Genomic DNA, 24,796 nt, shown 5'->3' with positions numbered 1-24,796 from the left:
GAGACGCTACCACTGAGCCACGAGTACGATGCTTCAAAGCGGTACAAAAGCGCCTCTAGTGAATGCGGTGTTGCCTTAGAAACGAGCTGTTTCTAAGGCGTGCGTCTCTTGCTCAGGCGCACATTTCGTTGCCGCGCCGAACGCTGCTTTGCTCGACGCTCACCGCGTCCAATGCGGGGCGCGTAGTCGCTGCCTTGTAGCCCATTGTCTTACACCCCTTGGCGGGTCGACGGGAACGCTGTCGCGTTCCACTCTTGAAGGCGAAGCAGTAATGCATGAGTTGTTTCTTCGTCTAGCCGAACCAAATATAGCCAAGCAACAGCAGTTCACCAGGCTAAACAGTGGTTCAACAACTAAAATAAAGGCTAGTATGCTTCGCATCCTGGGCTTAACCTTGCCTAAGCCACAGCCATTTTTTTGGCCTTCGCCACAACACGAATTTTCCTTGCACTTCCGAATGCACGCTACGAATTGTCAGTCATGTATATATGCTTGCAGTATCTACTCTTTCTATACGCACGCCTTTTGCACACATCTCAAGCGGGCTTCGCACTAGGATGGGGCCCTGCGGTGGCGCGACTGTCTCCTCCAGGGCGCTGATAAGGATGATGGTTCACGTGCCCATACGCGAGTACAACACGCTGGCGCTCGACCTGAGCGGCTGCGGTATTGGCCGCTCCCCAGATCCTGCGGAACCATCGCTGGCCGGCCTAAATATACCGTGGCTACGGCGGCTATCTCGTCGCGCCGCCTCCCACAGGTATATCCGTGAATATACTATATGCGTAGTATAGGTACGGGAGCATACCCAGGGACATCAGGGCCGCATATTCAGTGATCCAAACCTACGTTAGACGATTATCCCTGGTTACAAAGGCTAGTGCTATGAATGGGATTGAGAAACCGAACAATTTTCGTGCCATTTGAAGACATGTTTTTCCCCAAGAAAGAAGAAAGGGCAAGTACTCCAGCGTGAGACGATTGCCTGTATTTTATTTTTCTTGTTTTTGGCATTTCTGGAGCTGTGCAGCAGGACTTTGTGTCTGCTGGACAGATTGTCAATTGGCCCCTTGACTGACAGATATATAGGGGATTGATAGGGAATGTGTGCGGGAACGCGAAAAACTTTCGAATGTGGATGATCGTTGTCGCCATCACGACAACGCCTATGTCACCCTGCTTCGTATGCGGTGCGCTATCTAGCCTCTCAGGGATGAGAGGGCGTACCCCTTCCGCCATATTGATGGTATGGTGCTAACCCATAGGTTTTTCTTTTATTTTCACCAGGGAAATTCAGGCATTGGGTGAACACAACTTTGCAAGAACAACTCAACAACATTAGTCTCACTGGAGCTTCGCATAATGGAAGAAAAAATTGAGCAAGTGCATTTCTTTTGAAGGTAACTAGGGTTGCTTTTCCGAAGTGAAAATATTTGTTTTTTTTTCTTTTTCATAGGGTTCTTTTGTTTTCATTTCTTGCAATTAGAGCCAATTGAATCTTGGGGCACTGCAGAGCTCAGCACTCCACCAGTATCTTGTGATTTGTAGCTACAAACAAAAAAATTTTCTACGCCGCCAAGCTACAGTGTGCCTGGAAATGAATTTGTCGGCTGCCTGTCACGGATTGTAAGCAAAAACCCGTCATACAAGGGAAGGTGAAGCCTTGATGTTATGAACTTTTCAGACTCGCAGGCTTTGTAGAACCACCGTTCTGCAAAGGCAAAAACACTGGTGTGACCTACTTTATTATTTTTTCTTGCTTCTCACTTTAATTAATCTGCATATCGAGCCAACATCGGGAAGACATGGCACTATAAATTTTTCTTGGGTTACTACTCAGCACAATTTCTTGATTACACAATTTACACAAAGCCATGACACAAAGGAGCAAAGTTCTGTGTCAGGGCTAGCCTCAGATACGTGCCGTCATTGCATTACAGACAGCTAAGTATCACTGTGAAATTCTTGCATTCCTTTTCGCATTGAGCAATCATTATTCGACTATAATAGGAGCCCAGTTTACAACGATACCCACTGTTTCGTATAACTAAAGGTTATAATTACTCATTTCGCCATATTTAGACAGTGGTCAGTGACAACGATAAAGATTTTTGTGTAAGAATACGTTCAAGAATTTATGATATTGCGTCATGTTTACTGGAAATTTCCTGTTCATCACGTCATGATTCACTTGAGATGTCCGCACTTTGCGAGAGAGCGGCCCAAATTTGTTGATCCCTACTGCGGTATTAAAGTAGATTCCGCGGAAGATGATTTTTTTGCCGGATTTGTCGCACAATTCTGCCGCTTCATTTTCGTGCACTCGTTGAAGGTGAAATATGATGCGCAGTGAGATTTAGAGAACTCCTCTTCCATTGATTTCCTATGCACGCGCGAAAAATGCCTGTGTTTTACCAGATGCGCCTAGACCGACTAACTTTGTAAAGAAATGCACGGTAGGCACATTATGAGCAAAACTAGTCGCTTGTAATATATGAGACAGCTCGCACTCACCGGCCATAATATATTTTACAACCTTTCAGAAAGGCATTTGTATTGGAGAGAGTGAGGTAAGATATTAGAGCCACGCTAGAAAATCTTGACTGCCATTAGTTTCAGCGGTTTTACGTACCAACACGACAATTTAGGTATGAGGCAAGCCGTGGGGGGGTGGGGGGTGGAAGGGGACTCCGGAATAATTCGGACTATCAGGGGATCTTTAACGTGCCCCCAATATTCGGGACACGGTCCTATTTCGCATTCCTTCCACAGCCAAATGCGGCAGCCGTGGTGGGGATTCAATTCCGACTAGGAAAATGTTTTAAGCTTTACTTTTACAATGCAATGTACTGTCGTGAGCGATATGAGCGGGTACACGCCAAAGCGTTGAAAATAGCCTCGAAAGCGAGTTAGGGCGATACGCTGATGGCGCTGCCGAAAACAGAGGGGAAAGGTGGCGCTCTTCCGATAACTGCTCGCATTCCCACCGCGCCTGCCGTTGTCGACATTTCTCGGCATTTCGCTGGCCGCCGATAAACCATAAGTTACGTTAGCCGCGTTACGTTAGCCGCGGTTACGTTAGCCGCAACTTACAGCGAGTCACTTTATTTTTAAGACATGCTTTCTTTCAGTTTTTTTAGAGCCCAGCTCCTAGGCGCCCGCTCCTACGTTTAAGCGTAAGTTTACTTTCATATATATGTACACCCCTAGAACTTCATGTTTATCTTATCGAGCGCATTTTGTCACGCGTTCCAAACAGACGGACAGATTTCCCAGGGCAGTAGCTCCGGAATGTTTACGCTTCAAAACGGTGCTGCTATTGGCCACGCTTCGGCGCACAAAGTTATCAGTAACCACAATATCAAACAACTTTATCTATGTGCGCAGGCAATGCGAAGCTACCCGCCATGGTTGCTCTGTGGCTATGGTGTTGGGCTGCTGAGCACGAGGTCGCGGGATCGAATCCCGCCCACGGCGGCCGCATTTCGATGGAGGCGAAATGCGAAAACACCCATGTGCTTAGATTTAGGTGCACGTTAAGAAACCCCAGGTGGTCAAAATTTTCGGAGTCCTCCACTACGGCGTGCCTCATAATCAGAAAGTGGTTTTGGCACGTAAAACCCCAAATATTATTATTAGGCAATGCGAAGCTCCGCATTTTGCAGAAAGAGACTCATTGTGGGAGTGGCAGAACTTATTAGAAGAGCGTCCTCGTTTACACTTTGGTTCCGACGGCCGTATAGCCCCATAGCATGGTTTGAGACTTTCTGACACGCGGTTCCTGTGTTTCCGCTCATATTGCTCATGGTGGTATACTTGGCATCACATGCAATTATTGCCTCCTTTATTTTACTGGCATCATGCATTACCTCACTGACAGCTTCGGCATCTATTCGGAACCACATATAGAGGTTAATCTTATCGGCATTTTTGCTTTGCATATACAGTTTTAGTAACTTGGCACTAGCCGTAAAACAACCCCTCAACCTCTTCGGTTCAGATTTATTTGCTGTTGCTGTTATTAGGGCTTCCAACACGGCAGGCTCCACGCTAGTTTTGTCAAAAAACGCTGCTGAAATTCTCATTTTGTGGCCTCATCCTCAACAATAACGATGTTAACAAGCGGTGTAGCTTGGAAAAATTATGTCTGGACACCAACTTGATTTTTTCTTTAGCAAACGAATATCTGCTGTCCTTCACATAAAAAAAATAATAATTTCATCCCGAATCATATATAATATGGCACTTAAGCATTGCCTTACAGAGCTACTCGAACGTCTATCTCGATTAAAGTATTACAGTACGCTAATAAAAATCTAACAAATGCCCTGACGTTTCTTATGCGTTGATTTTATGGGAAGATGTTGTGAATATGCTGTGTTTCTTTAAGAAAGTTTCGCGCGTTGCGAAACTAGCTCCAGCCCTATGTTTTAAAATAAAAACAGTTGGTGATACGCGAATTTGAGGCAGGCACAAGCAAATCATAGATCATGAACACGTGCTGGAACACGGTGGAATACGTCAGCGTTCGTCGTCTGTGCGTGCGTCTGCACGACGCTGGAACATGCAGACGAAACGGAAGTACTTCAATCTCGTTGCGGTGCAAAGTCAAGCAACGACACGCAGACATTCGGTTTGTGTGTTTCATTATTTCTCTAAACTATAATTCGTCTACTGAATCAAAAGATTCGACAAATAACGCGTGTCGCCTTGAACAATCCTCGAGGTCACGTAACACAACGAGCGACGTCACAGCAGTGCAATGTACGCAGGTGCATTTGTGTGAGCTATGCGTCGACTGCTCGGCTGGGACCGCGGCGCCCACGAGGAGAAGGCCAAATGGCTTTCGGTTTCAAATTTAAGCTCTTTCGCCGCGCGTAGCGATGTAATACTAAGCAGCCACGATCATTATCGCACATTGCATGCACGGCACTTCTCAGCTGGCTGAAAATGACCAGACCTGTTGAGGGTCCCTTTAAAGGAGCCCTTTAAATTATCATATCATCTGCGCCATGCGGTGTACTATATCTGCTTTTTTGTTGCTGTTTTGCAAGACAAAGACATTCAGAGTGGAGATCTGGCTCGTGGAAGGCAACTTTACTTGCTTTTGTGATATAACGTGTGTTTTATTTTTGGAAAATTATATACGAATTTTGCTTGGACGTTGGCGAAAGGAGAATAAGTACCTCACAAAGCGCAAACTACCGACAAGCACAACACTCGTTGTGAGTTAGAAAAGGAAAGAGAACAGTCGTCACTAGATACCAAAGCAGCAAACAAAAAAAATAGAAAGAAAAAAGACGATATGTCGTAACCCCTTTAGTGACGGCGTACCCGTTTGTGGACGCTACTTATTTGCGCCATTACTCTGCAGTGGTTGCAAGGAATAGACAACGAACATTAAACTTTCCGTAAATTGAACATTCTGCTGCCTTAAACTGCACCCATTTCACTTCTCAGTGAAACGTATCACTTCAGACGACCGCTTTGGTGAAGGCACAATCGCCTTTGACGAGACGCTTAGAGTGGGACCTTAGGTAGCTATTGAGAAATATTTGTCCCCTTTTTGTAATGCTGGCACCCAATAATTCACCTGCACATGTGATTCGAGTTGGGGATTCAACATTTTTAATGAAGAAACGTAGCATGACTGACTGTACAATATATGAATATTTATATACTATGCAATTGTGATGGGTCTCTATGAAATGAACAGAGTCATTCTTATCCCACCTTGACTTGGTTTCTTTGGAGCCTCCAGCATCTTGGCCAAAAAGTATGTAAATTGTATGTATTTATGGACAGTTGATCGTAATGCGTGACTGAAGTGGAGAAAATACCATGAAAGTTCAGCCTCAAGGTCCCGGAATTCGTTATTTCGCACGAAGAAGCGGGGGTGCTTCTATTAATTAGAACTTTTACGCAATTTTCTTTAGAAAAAGAAATTTGGCGATGAAGTGCAAGCTGCCCTTCTGCTTTTTGCTTTATTTAATAATTACATTCAGATACTGCGGCTCTAAAGGTGCTATTGCCAAAGTGAAAAAAAAGAAGATATCATAGGATTACGCCATAAAAATGTATGCACAATTTAAAATGCGAAAAGATATATAAAAGCAAGTTTGAGTAGCAGTAAATGGCGTACAAGTTATTTTGTAAGCAGATTCAATGACGCCCAATATATTGCACGCTTTTGAAATTGCAAATAATAGTTATTTGATATCACTTTTTGAGGTTGTCTTTTGAATTATTCGTGTTCGATTATAATTTTCTAGTCGATCACCCCTGATACCTATGCTTATACCGTTAAATTATTCGCGCAAGCAACACATTTTGTGGACAAAATATAAACTATTTGCACTTACGCCATGGGACATTTTTCCTTCCTGAGTAAAGTTGGTGTAGTCAGCCACAAACTAAGAATTCAATATAAGTTGCCCCGACGAAAAGGCAGGGTACGGCCCTTCAACTGTGAAAGAGAGCCGGTCTAGCTATTGTGTGCCGACAGTTTAATGACTTTGCTATGGTAATGGAATGGTTAGGTCATTGTGAAATAAAACGTAGTTGCTCGAAGCTAGAATGGGACCTATGGCTGATAAGTGAGTTCAGGAAGACCGATAAAATTTGCCAGGGTGTTCATGTTACATCCTAATATCAAGGACACAAAGACAGCACTGCAGGGAGAGAACAAAGGTGTGTTAAACTGGCGAAAGCGCTTAAAGTCGTGAAGTGAACCTGATTCACTTTCACAGGTGGAGCACATGCAAATACCAGACATCAAATGTTGTAGCAGGGGTGTTTCACTTCACATGCGGCGACACACTGTTAACTCCATTAGAGCAAATTTGGAAGGAGTTGACTGCGTCCTCGCTACAGCTAGCACAAAGGGCTGTCTTCATTAAGAATGTATTGTACAGTACACTGTGGCTCACTGCAAGGGTAGCTCTCCCGCCGTCATCAACTGTACGCGTAGTAAACACACTTATATTCTCATGGTTCTGGCTAAACAATTTGCATCCATAGCTTAGCAATTTTTGCATCTGCCAAAACCCAACAGAGGAGAGTTACTTTTGGTAGACTGCTGTTCACTAAGAGTACAACCACGGTGATATTGGCTTGCAAGTCTTTTCTTCTAAATTGCTAGCTACGTTTTGTGGTGCTTCCGCAGTATTTCAAAATGATCTCCGCAAACAATTTAAGTAACGTACCCCAGACTGCCCACACTACGGGTGAGAGTATGAGGCCATTTAGTTCAGTTGTTCAAACTCAATGAAGTCAAGTGTCTACGCCGCCGTTCTACACGGCACCCAACCGTCTGTCAAGACAAACATTTCCTGCATCTGGAATGGTGCCCAAATTTTGTATGCACGAGTAGAGACTCCGTACTTCTGTGTGCTCATGGGGTGTTTCATGAATAGGAGGCTTACAGTAATATTTTTGTATGTACAGTGTAACAGTGCTCTTGTAGTGGACGCGGCAAAGTTACCATCAAGCAGATACCATTTAGTGTTTTATTTGCTCATGTATTTCGTTTACATCAAGTACGATGCCCTGAATATGCCTCATATAATACTCTGCGATCATTCCACAGTTGTACGCGTCCTTACAGGTAAGTAAAAGTACTTGTTACTCATGATTATCATGTTCGAGTTGAACAGCACGCATATACATTTTATTCTTAGGTTGTACATACTCACAATTCTGTAGGACATGTAGGATATCTGTGGAGAAAACATTTGGATAACTTATGCTTACCGTAGTCCCATTCCCGTTCTCTTGATATATTCTGGCTATCTGCTGCATCAAGAACAAAGAAAATACGAGCGTAATTGCTGTTGCGAGATCTGCTTCGTAGGGATCCGCATTGCCCTTAAACACCCAGCCTGGCATGGCACCAGTGCTAACCTGCAGGAGGAAGAAAGGATTGGTGGTTAGTGGGGCACTGGAAGCCAGAATGTTACTAACCATGAAATGGTATCGCTACTATTACAATTTTAATACGCGGTGTCCAAACAAAAGATAACCTGTCCCTTTTGCATCTACACTAACTCTGACATCTAATAGGTTAACATTTCCTTACCTCACGTTAGCTCAAAGACAATTTTCCTTCCTTCGGAGGATAAAGACAAATTGAACTTAGCAATCGTAGCTTCTTGCCTTGCTGCGACAGTTTGTCAAGTGGAGCCTTAATTGTGATTCTTGGAAGATAAGCCTCCGAAGCTATAATAGACGGGACGCCATCACTTGCTGTCGAGCACTCTTCTTCACGCTGCGTCGGCACTGATAAAGTCGGCACGCCCACATGCAGATATCCGGTTCCTGTTACTCCAACAGGAAGCCAATGAACTCCAACAACGACAACACCGTCGTGGAAGGCAAGTGAGTGAAGAGGAAATTCCGGAAGACAACTGAACTGAACACGTGAATAAGCAGGGCCCCCATGGGCCAGCTACTCTGATTTACAGGATTGCTTTTATACCTCTCGACGTTAATAAAAATTCAAACTCCGTACACTGAGAGATTCTCAACACCTACCTGGGTGATGTGGCTCCGAAACTAATTAGCGAAGCCACGAGACACCCAACAAAGCCTTTTAATGGCGAGAGACGAATATAAGAGTATCATCATGATGATGAAGGTGCTCGCACATCTTGGTGCCAGACGCGGAGGCAGCAGCCCACGATTCATTGTTTTTCTTCGGCATCTGCTAATCTCCGACATCCTCCGGGGCCTCTGCTGTGATGACACCTAGTTCTAGACGATGTAGCTTCTGCACTGGCCTCTTGAAGACATTGCCTGTCTGTAATCGGATGAAACAGGCACGCATATATTCGTCGACGCCTGGGTACACCTCTGGAACCCGGGCATGCGCCCAAAATAGCTTGGGCGTAATAGAAATGTCGACTATTACGATGTCGTCGACCTTTAAATTTCTTGAGTGACGCGTAGGTAAGCGATGAGCCGATGGTAGCCGCAGCAAATATTCATGTTTCCATCGCTTCCAAAAGTCATTCATCATTTTTGGCTGGTTACTAGGTCTGACAATGTCTTTTCTTCTGGTAACGTCGTAAGTTGCTGGCCCACTAGAAAATGCGCTGGCGTGAGGGCTACAGGCTCGCCTACCAATTATCAGAATACGTGAGAGGCTGGGAATTCAGCACCGCTTCAACCTCAGTAATATTAGTTGAAAGTTCTGCGCACAGAAAATTTCGACCTTAAGCTTTGCGGAGTGCCATTTTTACGGTGCCAATCAGCCGTTGCCATTAGCCTTCCCACCATGGGGCCACTTCGACGATGAACGTCCACTAAATTCTTTGGTTCGCAATGTAAGCCTGGAAGTCATCTTGTCGTAGCACATTCCATATTTTTGGAGCTCCCGCGACATTCTCATAAAGGTTAAGGCACTGCTGGAGTAAATAGTATGTGGAAGCCCCTTCTTCGAATGAAATGCCGGAATGCCAACTGAAACGCAGGTGAAGACATATCCGAGACCAGTTCCAAATGCAATGCTCTTGTGACTGCGCATGTGAAAAGTACGAGGTACATTTTCCTGTAGGAGCTCTCGGATGACTTCGCATACAATGGTACGTAAAAATCAAGTCCTGTAGTGTTGAAATGTTTCGTCCTTTCAAACCGGCAGACTGGAAGCTGCAGGTAAGGCGGCATAGTGGTTTTCTTACGAAAACGGACGCATAGCAGGCATCGATTGATTGCTTTCTTCGTCAGTTGTCTTGCTCTTGGGACCCAGAATCGTTCGCGTACGTGTGTATCATCACCGTTAGGCATCCATGTACGACTCGACAATGGACATCCGCAAATACCAGCTCGATGAAACGATGTCGAGTTGGAAGTAACAATAAATGCTTCACGTCTCGGCTGTGTGTGAGGTTCTGTAGTCTTCCTCCGACGCGTAGAAGTCCATTCTTGTCGAGAAATGGGTGTAGTTGTACTACGCATGAATTACTGGGTGGCCCTTGCTTTTCCAGCAGCCAACTACTCTCCTCAGGAAAAGATTCGGTTTGAACTTGCTGGATCCAACATCCCTCAGCTGCCAGTACTTCTTCAGCAGAAATAGCTCCCGCTTTTTAAATCTTGCACTTAGTTTGGGAGACAGGCGCTGCACCCATGCTGTGACGCGGAGAAGCTTGTGCAGTGAACTCAACTTCATGGCGTCTAGCAGTGGCGTTAACTGCACTGCGTTTCCTGTAGAGTGAAGCGTCGTTGGTTTTGTGGCTGTTATCCGTAGGAGAGCTGTGTACGGGCCGCAATTCTGAGCCCGCGCCCGGCCCGGGCCCTACACTACCACAGGCAGCCCGGTCCGGCCCGACGCTAAAGAAGCCTGAGTTCGCCCGGCCCGGCCCGACCTGCAATAAGGCAACGCTGACACAAAATGAAACAATATCAGGAAAATCAGTTTACTTAAATGACCTTATAATGTTGAACTCTTGCATTCCATATGACAAAATCGTGAAGATATACAGATGCAGCGCGCGTACAGAATTGTTATTCTAAGCTATTATGCAAAAACAACAAGTTGTCCATTGATGAAGGGTTAAGGCTAGTGCGGCGCTCCTGCATTATGAATCCGAAAGCGCTGAAGTTTCATTCACTGCTTGAACTGGTGGCCGGAATGGCTAACAACCTCTTAGCAAGAAGAGCAAGTTTTGGGTACGTGGCTTCTTTGGCCCGGGTCCTGCCCATGCCCGAGCAAGAGAATCTCCAAATGGCCCGAGCCCGGCCCGTGGGCCAGGCCGGGTCCAGGCTTCTCGGTCGGCCCGAGCCCGTGCACAGCTCTAATCCGCAGTATGTCGTTGATTTGTGGGAGTGAATGATTCACAGCTGGCCATTTTTCCTACTCCTTACTGAGCCAAGCTGGTACTTGCCACCTGTCTACCTCGGTAGCCAGTGCGTGAAAGGAAGCACCTTGGGTCCGCATATCAGCAGGATTGGTTTCTCCTGGAGAATAGCGCCAGCTACTCTCCGAAGTAATAGACAGAATTTTTGGGACTCGCTTCTTCACAAAGACGTCTAAAGTCGAAGGTGCTCGCTGCAACCAACCAAGCGCTATGCTTGCATCAGTCCAAAGAAAACATTGCGCTCTTGGCATGAGATCAACGTAGGTTTCCACTATATATTTTAACAGCCTGTTTCCTGCTAACGCACCCATTACCTCTAATCTCGGCAATGATGGATATTTAAGTGGGGATATCCATGACTTGGCTACAATCAGAGTGCTAGCCACGCTCCCATTCACATCTTCTACACAAATGTATGCGCAAGCTCCGTCCGCTTTTGTGCTTGCGTCGACGAAAACGTGTAGCAGAAGGTCACGTGGTTCTGAAACTCTGCTCATGAGGTGGTCGGGAACGTTGACCTTCGACAAATGGATCAACTCGTTTCGCCAGTCATGCCATTTTTCTACAATGTGATCAGACAGCTCTTTGTCTCAGTGGACATTCAAAACCTATAACTGCTGAAACAACGTTTTTCCTCGCACTAGGTATGGTGCGAGAAATCTTAATGGGTCGTAGATCCTCGACACTGTCTGGAGGACAAAACGCTAAGTGTCCTACGCCTTCTCCAAGAAAGTAAAGATGTTCTCTGGTTTGGAGATGGAGCCGTCTGTTTCTTTCGACCAACCCATGCCTAGCTCTCTCTCTTGATGTCCAGCGTTCTCATAGGTTAGAGGGGTAAGAGCATCATTGGAGTCGAACAGTCGTTCTAGTTGCCTACAGCTTGAGCTCCATTTCCCTAAAGAAATGCCAGCGTCATCCATCAGTTCTTTCGTGCCGTCGTAAAGAGGCTCCGCTGCTTCTAAGTCATTCACTCCGAATAAGAGGTCATCGACGGATTTCAAGTATCGAAGGATTTCAAAAGTATCTATGCTACGGCACTTTTCTCCGTATAAACTTGTGTCTTCAAGTGATGTTGTATAGTAGCCGCAAGCAAGTAAGCATGAACGAACTTGCTGTAGGTCCCAAGGGTGTTCTGGTCATACACCAAACCTCTACCGCTTCTCTCTTGAAAGGAACAGCATGACTGTTGTCAAACCACAGAAATCTGAACAGGTCACGGTCCTCCTTTCGTATCTCCACTTGCAGAAACGCCTTCTCGGTGTCAGCTGTCATGGAGACTAGGTACCAGCTGAAGCGAAGGAGAACCTGCAGTAAGTGGGTTTAGGTTCGGGCCAGTTACGAGGCAACTGTTCAGATCTCTCTCCTTTGGTGTGAGATGACGCATCAAAAACCACGAGGAACTTGGTTGTGAGAGAGTCCTCACGAATAACCTCTTTGTCTGGCATGTACTGCGCTGGGCCATCTATCGATTCCTTGTGAAGTACAACTTCAGCATGACCGGAAACAATTTACTGACGAGTTGCTGTATCGTATCACTCAAGCAGTCCTTTGCAATCCGATTGAGTGCGACGCTGTAGTTATCTTGTAGCAGCTCAATATCCGGCTCTTTACACGGCACAGTTGCATGCTACAGCTTTCCAATATTTGCAACTTTGTGTTAGAAAACAGCCAACGTGTCTGCGTGCACATGCGTTCCTTCCTTTGGCGCAATTACAATAGCATCCAACGTGCACAAAAGGACTCTAGTGTGCTTTGGTCTAATTCATTGGTTTATCCAGCTTGCACTCGCGGGACGCAGATCATCACTGAGGATGTGCCGTTTATGAAGCTCATCTTCGTGACAGGACCTTGTAGCGTGCACCCGAGAGAGGTCTTGACCACGAACAATCCTTCTACTTCCGTACTGCGCATGATGTCACCGCTCAAAATGTTCCACAGTTGATCAGATCCTATGAGCAGGCTAATGCCTTTCTCACCATATCCTCGAGGCACAGTTTAATCTTCCGCCAGCCGGTAACTGTGCTCGCATTATTTGACTGCGAAGGAATATTCCATAGCCGTGGCAGGGATGTCGTGGCAAATTACTGGCAGGGCTATCACTTCAATGATGTGCTCGCTGTCATAAAATTGACTACGTAGACTAACTTCGATGACATTGCAATTTCTCACACGAGAAGAAGCGTCTGACCCAATCGCGTCCACCGCTAGGCATGTCTAATTATTTTTAGACCCGACCACGCCACAATGTCCTACTTAATGAACGTGCGTTGACTACCTCCGTCGAAGATTCCTCTGATAGAAGACGTCTCGTTGAAACCGACGATCCAAGAACAAAAAGTCTGGAAATTGATATCCTCGTTAAGTTGACAGCTTGTAATGGCGGTCGACCGCGGACTCTCTGCTTTCATTGGCTTGGTAGCATCAGATACGACGTTATGTGACTTCTCGCCCCTTCTCGCGCGATAAACTGGTTCGCACATCGTTGAAGCATGCCTGCCTTTGCAGGCGGCGCACACCAACTTCTGCCGGCACTAGTTTGCGCGGTGGCCCTTTATAGTGTATTGGTTGCACCACATAGCTTGAGCCAGCAGGTTCCTTTTCGCTGATATTGTCAAGGTAACGCTGCATGCCTCGGTTGCATGTCTTGCAGACTTGCAAAAGAAACATTCGTTGCCCATTTGTTTCGATTCTTCCGATGCATACAGGGCTGATGACGATGGAACATTCTTTCTGTGGGACCCACCCCCATTGAAGGAGGATTCCGGTGGAGCACACTGCTTTCTTGTTTCGAGCTCTATCTGTGTATATCGCAATAGCTGCTCAAGTTTCTTGAAGACGTTCTGCTTGCCTCCCATGAAGCAGAGGATGCCGTGCCTTGTGCGTCATCCTGTAGATAACTATGGTGGTGGAATGCCACGACGATTTCTTGTGGCCGGGATTGAAGCAGAACGTCATAGAGCATCGCCGCAAAACTGCTAGTTGGAACTTCTAGGACGTCAAGGCTGCGCACATTCAGCTGGACTCCATCGTACAGCCTGCGCAACTCGTTCGTATCTGATGGAAACATCATGGGCTGCAGTTCACGGAACGCTATGAAATGATGCTAGAGAATACGGCTCCTGTCCCCGAACCTTTACATTAGCAGCTGGATGGCACTCTCATAACACGCTTCAGTCGTTGGCAGTCCGGTAATGGCAGCTGCTGCTTCGCCTACCAGGTAGCTGCGGAGGTCATGGAATTTATCAGTCGTGCACAGTCTTGTATTCGCATGCACCGCGTCGCTGAATTTCTCCCAAAACAACGCCCATTGGCACACATCCCAATGGAAAGGCTTGATGGTCAGCGTTGGGAGACGAGGTCCGAACCTCTGTGACGCAACTGTCGTTGGGGCAGGTGGCGTATTGAGCGTTGTCAAGGGAAGAGTCTGCACCATGCTTCCGACGCCTAAATCTGCGAGGTGCCCCCGGACGCACGTCAGGGTCTCAAGTGTGTCGTCGTCATAATGCGTTACAGACTCGGGCTTTCTTTCAATATCTCCGATGGAAATCACGTCCTGAGTTTCGGCGATGATCTTCCGAAGCTCGTCACGGCTGGCGATGAGCTTGGCTATAACCTTGCTGAACACCGAGCGGTCGTTGCAGCCGCTCTCCAACAGCGTTGTCACCTCATTCATGATTTTCTTTGATTGGGTTGGTCTAGCAGAGCTTTTCGCTTTCAAGCGGTCTGTTCTGTGAGGATCGCGGCTTACTTGCTCGTTAGGCAGCCGGTTCCACCCGTAGCTTCTCTGAGTGTGGTTTCCAATGATGAGCAGGTTGCTCCGGCTGAAGTTTATAGAAGAAATTCGTCGGCGCCGTCGATCGTTGTGCACGTCGCTAGGATCCGCCCGTTGTCCTGGGTTTCGGCACCATATGTTGCGGAACGCAGGCCACTTGCAGATCGCCTCGCCAGAAACAACGAAGCCGCGAGACACCCAGCAAAGCTTTTTATAGGCGAGAGATGAACACAAAAGGTATCGTGATGATGATAAAGGTGCGCGCACTTCTTGGCGCCAGGTGTGGAGGCAGCAGCCCACTATCCATGCTTTTTATTCGTTGTCTGCTAATATCTAATAAATGCCATGTCGACGCAGCCACAGAAGCCTTCTCCTGTAGCAATATAATATCCATGGCCACAGGTGACTTCGAAGAAATTACCATGGCCCACTGTTAACACGTCAAGCTTCGGCACCTGCAGTCCTCTTCCGCTTAATTAGCACTCTCCAATCTGCCCTTTACAGATTGTTCAGGCGCTACCACTTGCGACATGTCAAGGACCCGAACATGCTCATACAGTTGATTCCGAATCCAACATCAACTATTTGGCAAGCCACACAGTGTAAGTCAACCTGGAGTTCCTGCCGCTCAGCGTCTAATTACTTCCAGCTTTGTGCGACTGAGTCTTAACTCTGATCTGCGCTGCTGGGCTCGCGAATGGGTTCATTGACAACGCTTCAAGACGAAACGACATGCGAAGCCTCCATTTCATTCCTTTCTTCCACCTGACGTCCAGTTCAATCCCACTGACGTCGACATCGTTGTCCCGCTGCAATCATCGACAGGTGCTCGCTGCATACTCTAAAACCAGATACACCCTTTGGGGTGTATATGTGCGACACAACAATAATTGACATCTGTCTCGCTTGCATTTTCTTTCTTCAAAATACTGCACTCGCTACTTTCATATTGAGATTGATCTGTCGTGCTACTAACGCGCATGTCGTTCATGACTTGGAATTACAGGGCTCGCGGCGTTAACAAAAAGGAAGGCGGGTAAGACAGATGACGATTATTGCTGTGGGACAAGGCAAGCGCCAAAGGGTGAAACTGTTTTTAGAGTCTACTTATGCACCGCTACTCCCGCTCGCCTCAAACATGCCCTCTCACTGACATAGCGCGCACTTAGTGACTTCCGGGCGTGTCAGTAGCTGCATGTCATGCTTCGGATGCCCTAGCGTTGTTATGACCGATCGCGGTCGACAGTTCGCACGTTATCTCCTCCGCGAACTAACATGCCTGCCTGACGTCCGCAATATCCACGCTATCGCGTGTCACCCATCGGCAAATGAAATGGTTGAGCGCCTTACTGTCAACTCAAAGTCACCTTGATGGTACGCCAGGCTTGCTCTTCTTGGAATGAAGACCTTCCTCTCGTCCTGCTAGGTGTGCGCTGCTGTTTGAAGGAAGACCTCGGCTGCATGGCTGCAGAGGTGGTCTATGGCACAACGTTGTGGTTGGCTGCTGAACTTTTCGCAACAGCTACAGCTGACACGCCCAATCCAGGCATATATGTTCAGCAGCTCCTCATCCTCTTTGCATGTTTGCGCCCTTGCCCTAGTAAGGTTGGAAACTCAAGTAATGCTTTTGTCAGGAAAGGGATGTCTGCAGCAAGCCGTGTTTTCGTACGGTGTTAAGGCATCCGACCATCTTTTACATGTCCATATTACGGCCCTTTCAAGGTACAGAAGTGTACAGATAAAAACAGTTACCATCAACCTTAACGGTCGTGAATAAGTCGTGACGTTAGACAAGTCAAGCAAGCCAAACTTGTGGCCTCGCTATCATTATCCACTTTCAACAATTTTGCAACCGTTGAAATGGCGAGTCTAGCCGATCGTCCGGAATCAAAAGCTGTTTCTTGCGCACCGCCGCACCGCTGCTCTTCTAGAAGTGGGGGAGCTCTCTTTAGCAGCCATAGTCATCTTCCCCGGCCGCCTTCTGTATAAGGCGCGCTTCGGCGAGCATGTCTCATGCCTTGAGCTGCAAGCTGCGAGTTTTGTAAAAAAAAAGAAAATGGAAGTAGAATGAAAAAGAGCATCTCCGACTTTGTCATTATTCCGAATGGTTCTGAGGACCTACGCTCGCTGACTCACATATTGTTGTAGTGGATCTAGCCTCGGTCCCTATAGTATGGTCACGCCTGCTGAACTCGCACATGGCCCTTAGACTGTCGATGGGAGCAAGAGCAGTGTAATGAAAAAACATTGGAATTTGTCAGAAGCCGAGCAAATTGATGCCCTAGGGGATACATGTATCAGCAAACCATCATTGGCTCTCTCTGAAAAATAACTGAAATTTTTGCGCATGGCCTAAGATATCACAAAATGTACCGCTCTGATTGTTAATCTGTTCACGTGGCTGTGACTCATGTTGTCTGAGTGTATAAGTACGACCTGGTTTCGGCAATAAACAGTGTTGGAAGTTAGCGCTGTGTGTATCCCTTTGTGTCTTCTCTTGTCCCGTCTTTGAATCACGCTTCCATACTCCCCTCGAAGTTGTCATCAAAGCCGTGCTGCGAGAAATAGTCGACGCCCTGCAACTGCGACTGTCTAATTTAAGTACGCCAGCGGTGCTAACAGTGGCGAAAATTATGACAGCTATGGACAGTCTCCTAGCTACATTGCAGTAAGCTCTACCTCTGTTCGAGAAGGTGATTGTGCGGTGCTGTGAAGTGTACACGTACGCGTTGCGCAGAAACAGTATGCTGTGCAGCTTTCGTCATCTAGTTCAGCAGGCCACCACCCTTATTCCTCTACACGTCGCGTCTCTGCTATTTCCCCAAACCCTTTCCCAGAGTGGACTAGAAGGATAAAGGCACTGCGCTGAGGCCGACCTCTACACCCTTTCTTACATTAAAACTTATCTCCTTACGTAATGGCACTTCTTGCTCATTACAATGGATTTTTTTATTTTTAGGTACGGTCAACAACATGCTGCAACATCTTTCTATCAAGCTTCTGAAACGCCTTGGAACAATTGAGGTGCCTTCCAAGGAATATATTACCGAATAATTTTTCAAAACGTGTACTACAAAAGCACATAGCATGGGAGGACTGATTGTTGGGATAGTCGGACTTGCCGGCAGGCATGGTGTGGCTGCGGTTTTCGTAGCCGCTAATGGAGGGCAATAACGTTCTAAGCTGCTGTATATGTCTGGTGACATTTAGTTAAATCCAGGGCCATCTAAGAAAGATGCCGCTGGTAAGACTTTTTTCTCTCAGGAAATCGCCGCATGATGGATAAACGACACGATGAACGCATGAGTACCCTTTCCGAAATGAAAGAGGCTCAGCAATCATTTGAGGAGCGTATTTCTGATATAAACAGCCCAACAGTCGGACACAGCTTCACAGTTGAAGTAGTCGCTGTTAACCAACAACTTTATGATTTCATTGGCTGTAGCCATAGGGTTAACCTTAAATTTTATAGCATTTCTGACGTGGTAGCGGAAGCTTGGGCTCAGTCTGAAGAATTTTTTCCCCTTTTGAATGCCGCTATGAACCTAAGCCAGCAGTGACGACCGCCTGTTATTTACGCACTGAGTAGGTAAATATCACCCTACAAAATTCAGCCCTATTATTGTAAAAATTAATTTCTCCAAAGCCTACGGTTGTATGCCAGTGGCTGAGCGTAAAGAATTCTGTATTTGACGTGCGCGAAAAATTTTTGCACGGTGACAAGAGCCAGCAGAAAAAGTTGCTATATTAGGGCAAATTTGGTGCAACGCAATTATCAGTCCGGTATAACAAGGTCTACATGAAGAACAAGTGCTACATTCACTGTTCAGTTACCAACAATGTTTGTGTCCTTGAATCGCTAATGATTCTGTTCTGACGGATGCACTGCCGGCATCTACGTCTGTTTCCCGTAGTCACTAAGCATCATGCTTTCTGTTCGCTCTCATCCGTAAAGGGTCCTACATGTATACTAGGTTGATGGTCTTTGAGGCTCCAAGCATTTTCATAATTCGTAGCTTACAAGTCTGGTCGTCTGCTACAAGGCGGTGACAGTTTGTGGCATTAGCCTGTTTATGACTGACCAGTAAGTACTGACACTGCGGCTTGCGTTTTGTTGGTATGACATCTTCTCCATATCACCGACGAGCAAATTGGCTGCTCCTCCGTCAAAGCCTTCATCGACTGCTTCGATAACTCTTCGGCCTATGCTACCCTACACATCTTCGTCCTTCGCAATGGTAATCTGTACCATGGTAATCTTCACCCACAAGGCTCTTATTTCCTACTTGCAATTCACAATTGTCTTTGCTCAACCGTTTTAGAAGAACTTCGCGACGCGCCGGCGGAGGGACATTTTCGCGTACTTCGAAACTACCACCGAGTACGCAGTCATTTTTTCTGGTCGGGCATTGCATGTTCCGTACGACGTTACGTCACTCTTTGTGACCTATGCCAACGGTGCAAGAAGCAATTCAAGTTTCCCGCTGGTTAGTTGCCGCCAATTTATATCTCGGCTGAGCCCTTACGTTGGGTTGGTTGAACCTTTCTTGGCTTTTCTCCGAATCTACGTCGAGAGACCAGTGAGCCCATGTCGCTGCGGACGACGTCACCTGCTACGCCATCACATGGGCTTTTGCGACCGGTCGGGCAACTGAGGCTGCGGACTTCCTCCTACCCGATATAATTTTGTTGTATACCACTTCGTGGGATATACTTACAGACCATGGCAGTACGTTTTTGTCCAGACTCATTGACGGCATCATGCGTATCTGCTCTAAGCAGCGTAAGGTTACCGCCTCATACCATCCACAAACTACTGGCCTCGCGGGGTGTTTACAGACATTCTATCGAAATACCTTTTAGCTTGATTGGAACTTTGCGCCACATTACATTACATTTGTTTACAACTTCTGGCATCTGCAAACTTCTGGAAATTCTCCGTTCTACCTCTTGTACAGTCGATAACGACGCTATCAATAGACACTGTGCTTCCGTCCACCACAGCTTCAACTAGCCATTATTTCCGTGATGCTAACGCCCGTACTGACAATGCTCGTCCACTTGCACGCGCTCGTCTGCAACTGTCTCAAGAGGTGCAGGAGTACCGCTATGACCTCCGTCACCGTTATCTGTGTTTTTCGCACACACAGTGTTATTTTGGTCACCATGTCGTCAATTTCACCTTTCTGAATGTTTTCTCCTGTTACACAAGCCCATATCGCGTGCTCCGTCAAGTGATCGATGGCACCTATGAAATCATTGTGGCCATGCCCACCCACTGCGTCCTCCGCTGCTAAAACTATTGGCATTGTCCACATCACCAGACTCAAGACCTGCAACTTCTCACGTGCCTTAGATATTTAACAGCAACGGGAAGGCCCACTTCTCGTCGGGTGGTGGTATTACCATACCATCGACAGGTGCTGAAGAGACCGCCACCACGACAAAGTCAGTAGTCTGGCCTCGTGGCGCGAGCGAGTGTCTGTCTTAGGAACTAGCTCCAGCGTGTATACAGGTTAACCAGCCTATTTTGTCTGTGTCCTTCCATACGTAATGATATAAACTAAGGAGACAAGGATGCTAGAGAAAGAAAACGGGAAATTATTTTTTAAAACTTTGTTTGCGGAAAAACTAAGGTCAAAGGAAACTAAGCTAGGAAAAAGAGAGGCTGCCGCAGGTGGGAGGCGTAACTACATATCGCACGAAACTATAACATTAGGCTCATGACCAACAGTGTAATGTCCGCGCGTGCTTTTATGTGCCGTCAACTAATATATGACTGGCTAATTCTACTGTGTGAATATCTAGCCGGCTCAAAGGAGTTGAAGGCACAAAGTTTTGATAATAATGTAACCAAAGCATACTCGGCAGCTTCAATACAGAAATATGTCCAAGATTTGTGAAACATTTGATGACACATATGGTCGTCATTAAATGGCATGCATGCCCGCCAGTTACGTGATGCCGCGCTTAAAAAACGAAATATTGCGCATTTGAGCGACTCACCTGGTAACTCATTTTCGCATTTGGATCTTTCTCACTTTGTAGCTTTAAGTGCTCCTGCTCTATTATCTGCTGGTAAACCACGGCTTGTTCTGAAAGTGGAAGACAATGCGTCCTTATTCTATGTTGGCAATGAGGAATGATCTTCGTTGCATTTATATCAACAAAATCCAAAACAGGCACACAAGCCCACACACACACACTATATATATATATATATATATATATATATATATATATATATATATATATATATATATATATATATATATATATATATATATATATATATAATGTACGTACAAGAAGTCTTGATGACTGCGTTTACCCTGGTTGCATTGATCTGATCGTTTTCACATGCCTTGACCTCTACAATGAATCATGAATATACCTGAACGCACAATTGGATTTATTGGAGGAGCTGCTTTTCCTATTTACCAAAGAACTGCGGACCCAGACTACACTCAGCCTGACGGCGTATCACCGCGAGATGCTGCCTCACCCCCGGCTGTCAATTGTTCCGGCGTTCCAGATAGTGAGACAATATTATTCAACGGCACCGAAGACCACGGCATGGAGGACGGGCGGTTCCTCTGAAGTGGGATGACGCAGCGAAACTAAATGCCCTCCTTTATTGTAGTGATGTGGCGCATGTATGCTTTCGCACGTACGGAGCTGACATTGTCAACTGCAGCCCTATCGAACATTCCGTCAATGCCCACCATGAATTTTATTGTGAACATGATGGAATATTGTCACGTGGTACTGACGGTGAAGAAAGAAGCAGTACGGTGGAATACAAAACTAGCTTTTATTGGGCGAACCTGTGCCCAAAAAACAGGCTACACTTATAGCACAACGATAGCGGCGAACACGGTCGGCGATCGTCGGAAATCTGATCAGCGGGTCAAACGCGTCGGCTTTTATAGAGCAGTCGTCGAATGTGCCAGACTAATCGTTCGGACCCGCGTGCCTTCCACAAAGTTCTACACCATTCGCGTTACGCGATGAAATCAGATAACACAAGGTTCGGCGACAACAGGCAGCCGGGTAGAAGCATCGATATCTTTCCAGAAACGTCGGATACATGCAGGTGCGTCCCTCGCTGTGCGATTACATTTGTTAAGCGGTGAAACATGGTCGCCCGATAAAGAAAAGTACACGTGTCAATACGCCCCTCTTAAAAAGCGTCGACCCGATGCTGCAAACAAACGAAAGTAACAAAAAAAGCACTCATAGCAAAGAAAACAACAAAATAAGGAAGTTCCTCAGCGTCCGTAAAATGGTTTAAGGCGCACCACGTGGCCCAATTTAGATCGTGCGCGGCGCCGCTGTGAATGCGAAATGCCGTCTGGCATGACCTCATAGTCCAGAGCGCCAATACGTCGGATGACCTTGTAGGGTCCGAAATAGCGTCGGAGTAGTTTCTCACTGAGTCCTCGTCGGCGTATCGGTGTCCAGACCCAAACACGGTCGCCAGGTTGGTACTCGACGAAGCGTCGTCGGAGGTTGTAGTGTCGGCTGTCGGTCCTCTGCTGGCTCTTGATTCGCAGGCGGGCGAGCTGTCGGGCTTCTTCGGCGCGCTGGAGATAGCTAGCGACATCAACATTCTCTTCGTCAGTTACGTGCGGCAGCATGGCGTCAAGCGTCGTCGTCGGGTTCCTGCCGTAAACCAGCTTAAACGGCGTGATCTGTGTTGTTTCTTGCACCGCCGTGTTGTACGCAAAGGTCACGTACGGCAGGACCGCGTCCCACGTCTTGTGTTCGACGTCGACGTACATTGCTAGCATGTCGGCGAGGGTCTTGTTCAGGCGCTCCGTGAGACCATTCGTCTGCGGATGGTAGGCAGTTGTCCTCCTGTGCCTTGTCTGGCTGTACTGCAGGATGGCTTGGGTGAGCTCTGCTGTAACTGCCGTTCCTCTGTCTGTGATGAGGACTTCTGGGGCACCATGTCGCAGCAGGATGTTCTCGACGAAAAATTTCGCCACTTCGGCTGCGCTGCCTTTTGGTAGAGCTTTAGTTTCGGCAAAACGGGTGACATAGTCCGTCACCACGACGATCCACTTATTCCCGGATGTTGATATCGGAAACGACTCCAACAAATTCATCCCAATCTGCTGGAATGGTCGGCGAGGAGGTTCGATCGGCTGTAGTAATCCTGCTGGCCTTGTCGGTGGTGTCTTGCGTCTTTGACAGTCTCGGCATGTCTTGACGTAACGGGCGACGTCGGCGGTCAGACGCGGCCAGTAATACCTTTCCTGTATTCTCGACAGCGTCCGGGAGAATCCGAGGTGCCCAGCGGTTGGATCGTCGTGTAGGGCGTGCAGTATTTCGGGACGTAGCGCTGACGGTACAACAAGAAGGTAGCTGGCGCGGACTGGCGAGAAGTTCTTCTTCACGAGCAGGTTGTTTTGTAGCGTGAACAAAGACAACGCGCGCTTAAATGCCCTAGGAACAACGTCGGTGTTCCCTTCCAAATACTCAGTGAGGCCTTTTAGCTCCGGGTCGGCTCGTTGCTGTTTAGTGAAGTCTTCCGCGCTTATTATCCCAAGGAAGGCGTCGTCGTCCTCGGCGTCTTGCGGCGGGGGATCGATCGGGGCGCGCGATAAGCAGTCGGCGTCGGAGTGTTTTCTTCCGGACTTGTATATTACCGTGACGTCATATTCTTGTAGTCTGAGGCTCCACCGCGCAAGCCGTCCTGTAGGCCCTTTAAGTTAGCTAGCCAACACAATGCGTGATGGTCACTGACGACTTTGAATGGCCTGCCATAGAGGTAAGGGCGGTATTTAGCTATAGCCCAAATGATGGCGAGGCATTCCTTTTCAGTCGTAGAATAGTTGCTTTCCACTTTTGACAGCGACCGGCTAACATACGATATCACCATTTCAAGTCCTTCTTTCCTCTGGACTAGGACGGCACCGAGGCCTAGGCTACTGGCGTCAGTGTGGATTTCGGTATCGGCGTCCTCGTCGAAGTGTGGAAGTACCGGCGGCGACTGCATGCGCCGTTTGAGTTCTTGAAATGCCTTGGCCTGAGGCGTTTCCCACTTGAACGCGACATCACATTTGGTTAGATGTGTTAGCGGCTCCGCGATGCGTGAAAAGTCCTTGACAAAGCGCCTATAGTAGGCACACATACCAAGGAATCTGCGCACTGTCTTCTTGTCGGTTGGCTGCGGGAACTTTGCGATGGCAGCCGTCTTCTGTGGGTCGGGGCGTACTCTCGATTTGCTGATCACGTGGCCTAGGAACAAAAGCTCATCGTAAGCGAAACGGCACTTTTCCGGCTTCAGAGTGAGCCCTGATGACTTGATGGCTTCTAACACTGTCGCAAGCCGCCTAAGGTGATCGTCGAAATTTCCGGCGAAGACAACGACCTCATGCAGTTAAACAAGGCACGTCTGCCACTTCAGTCCGGCTAACACCGTGTCCATGACGCGCTGAAACGTTGCAGGCGCCAAGCACAGTTTGAATGGCATGAGCTTGAACTCGTACAGGCCGTCTGGCGTGATGAAGGCAGTCTTTTCGCGATCTCTCTCGTCGACTTCTATTTGCCAGTAGCCAGACTTGAGGTACATCGACGAGAAGAATTTAGCGTTGCAGAGCCGATCCAAGGCATCGTCTATCCGTAGAAGGGGGTACACATCCTTCTTCGTGATCTTGTTCAGTCGACGTTCTTGTTTGTTCAGTGTTATTATGCTCCTATTTTGATCACCATGTGCCCACTCCTGTAATAATCCCTGTCGGGATTGACAGTATTGTGAAACAACACGTAATAACTAAAAAATTAGCAAATATGTAAGTAGTTAGTGGTTTTGATACCTGTTCTTGATTTAAAATATATCATGGAACAGTTTTATTCTATGACATACACGTTTTTTTGTAGCAATTCCTACCCATTTTCTTTTTGGCCTCTGTCCCACTAAAATTTCGTCTGTAATTTTTAAATACAAATCGTACAGCTTTACTCTGTACTCTTTCCAGATTGTCTATGTTCACTCGTGTCGTAGGATGCCCAAACCGTGCTGCCATATTCGAGTATTGACCGGACACTGGAAAGATATAGTAGAGCCTTCGTTTGAATGAAAATTGTTTTGCGCTTCTTTTCATAAAACCTCGAAGCCGAGATGCATTAGAAGTGGTGTAATCAATTTGACGTGTCCAAGATA

General features: G+C 47.0%; 1 protein-coding gene across 3 annotated transcripts in view; it reads right to left on the bottom strand.

Moving 5' to 3' along the window:
- LOC135907193 (phospholipid-transporting ATPase ABCA3-like) overlaps positions 1-24,796 on the bottom strand; it is a 327,820-nt gene that overhangs the window by 263,472 nt on the left and 39,552 nt on the right. For all 3 annotated transcript variants that reach the window (XM_070525205.1, XM_065438877.2, XM_070525204.1), the window contains exons 4-5: positions 20,632-20,720; positions 7,753-7,902 (exon numbers count right to left, since the gene is read on the bottom strand). In XM_070525205.1, coding sequence (XP_070381306.1) covers positions 7,753-7,902; positions 20,632-20,720 — 239 coding nt within the window. The remainder of the gene's footprint in view (positions 1-7,752; positions 7,903-20,631; positions 20,721-24,796) is intronic.

Source organism: Dermacentor albipictus, chromosome 9 (genome assembly GCF_038994185.2).
Source record: "Dermacentor albipictus isolate Rhodes 1998 colony chromosome 9, USDA_Dalb.pri_finalv2, whole genome shotgun sequence".
NCBI lineage: Eukaryota > Metazoa > Arthropoda > Arachnida > Ixodida > Ixodidae > Dermacentor > Dermacentor albipictus.
This window is presented reverse-complemented; position numbering and strand designations above follow the sequence as displayed.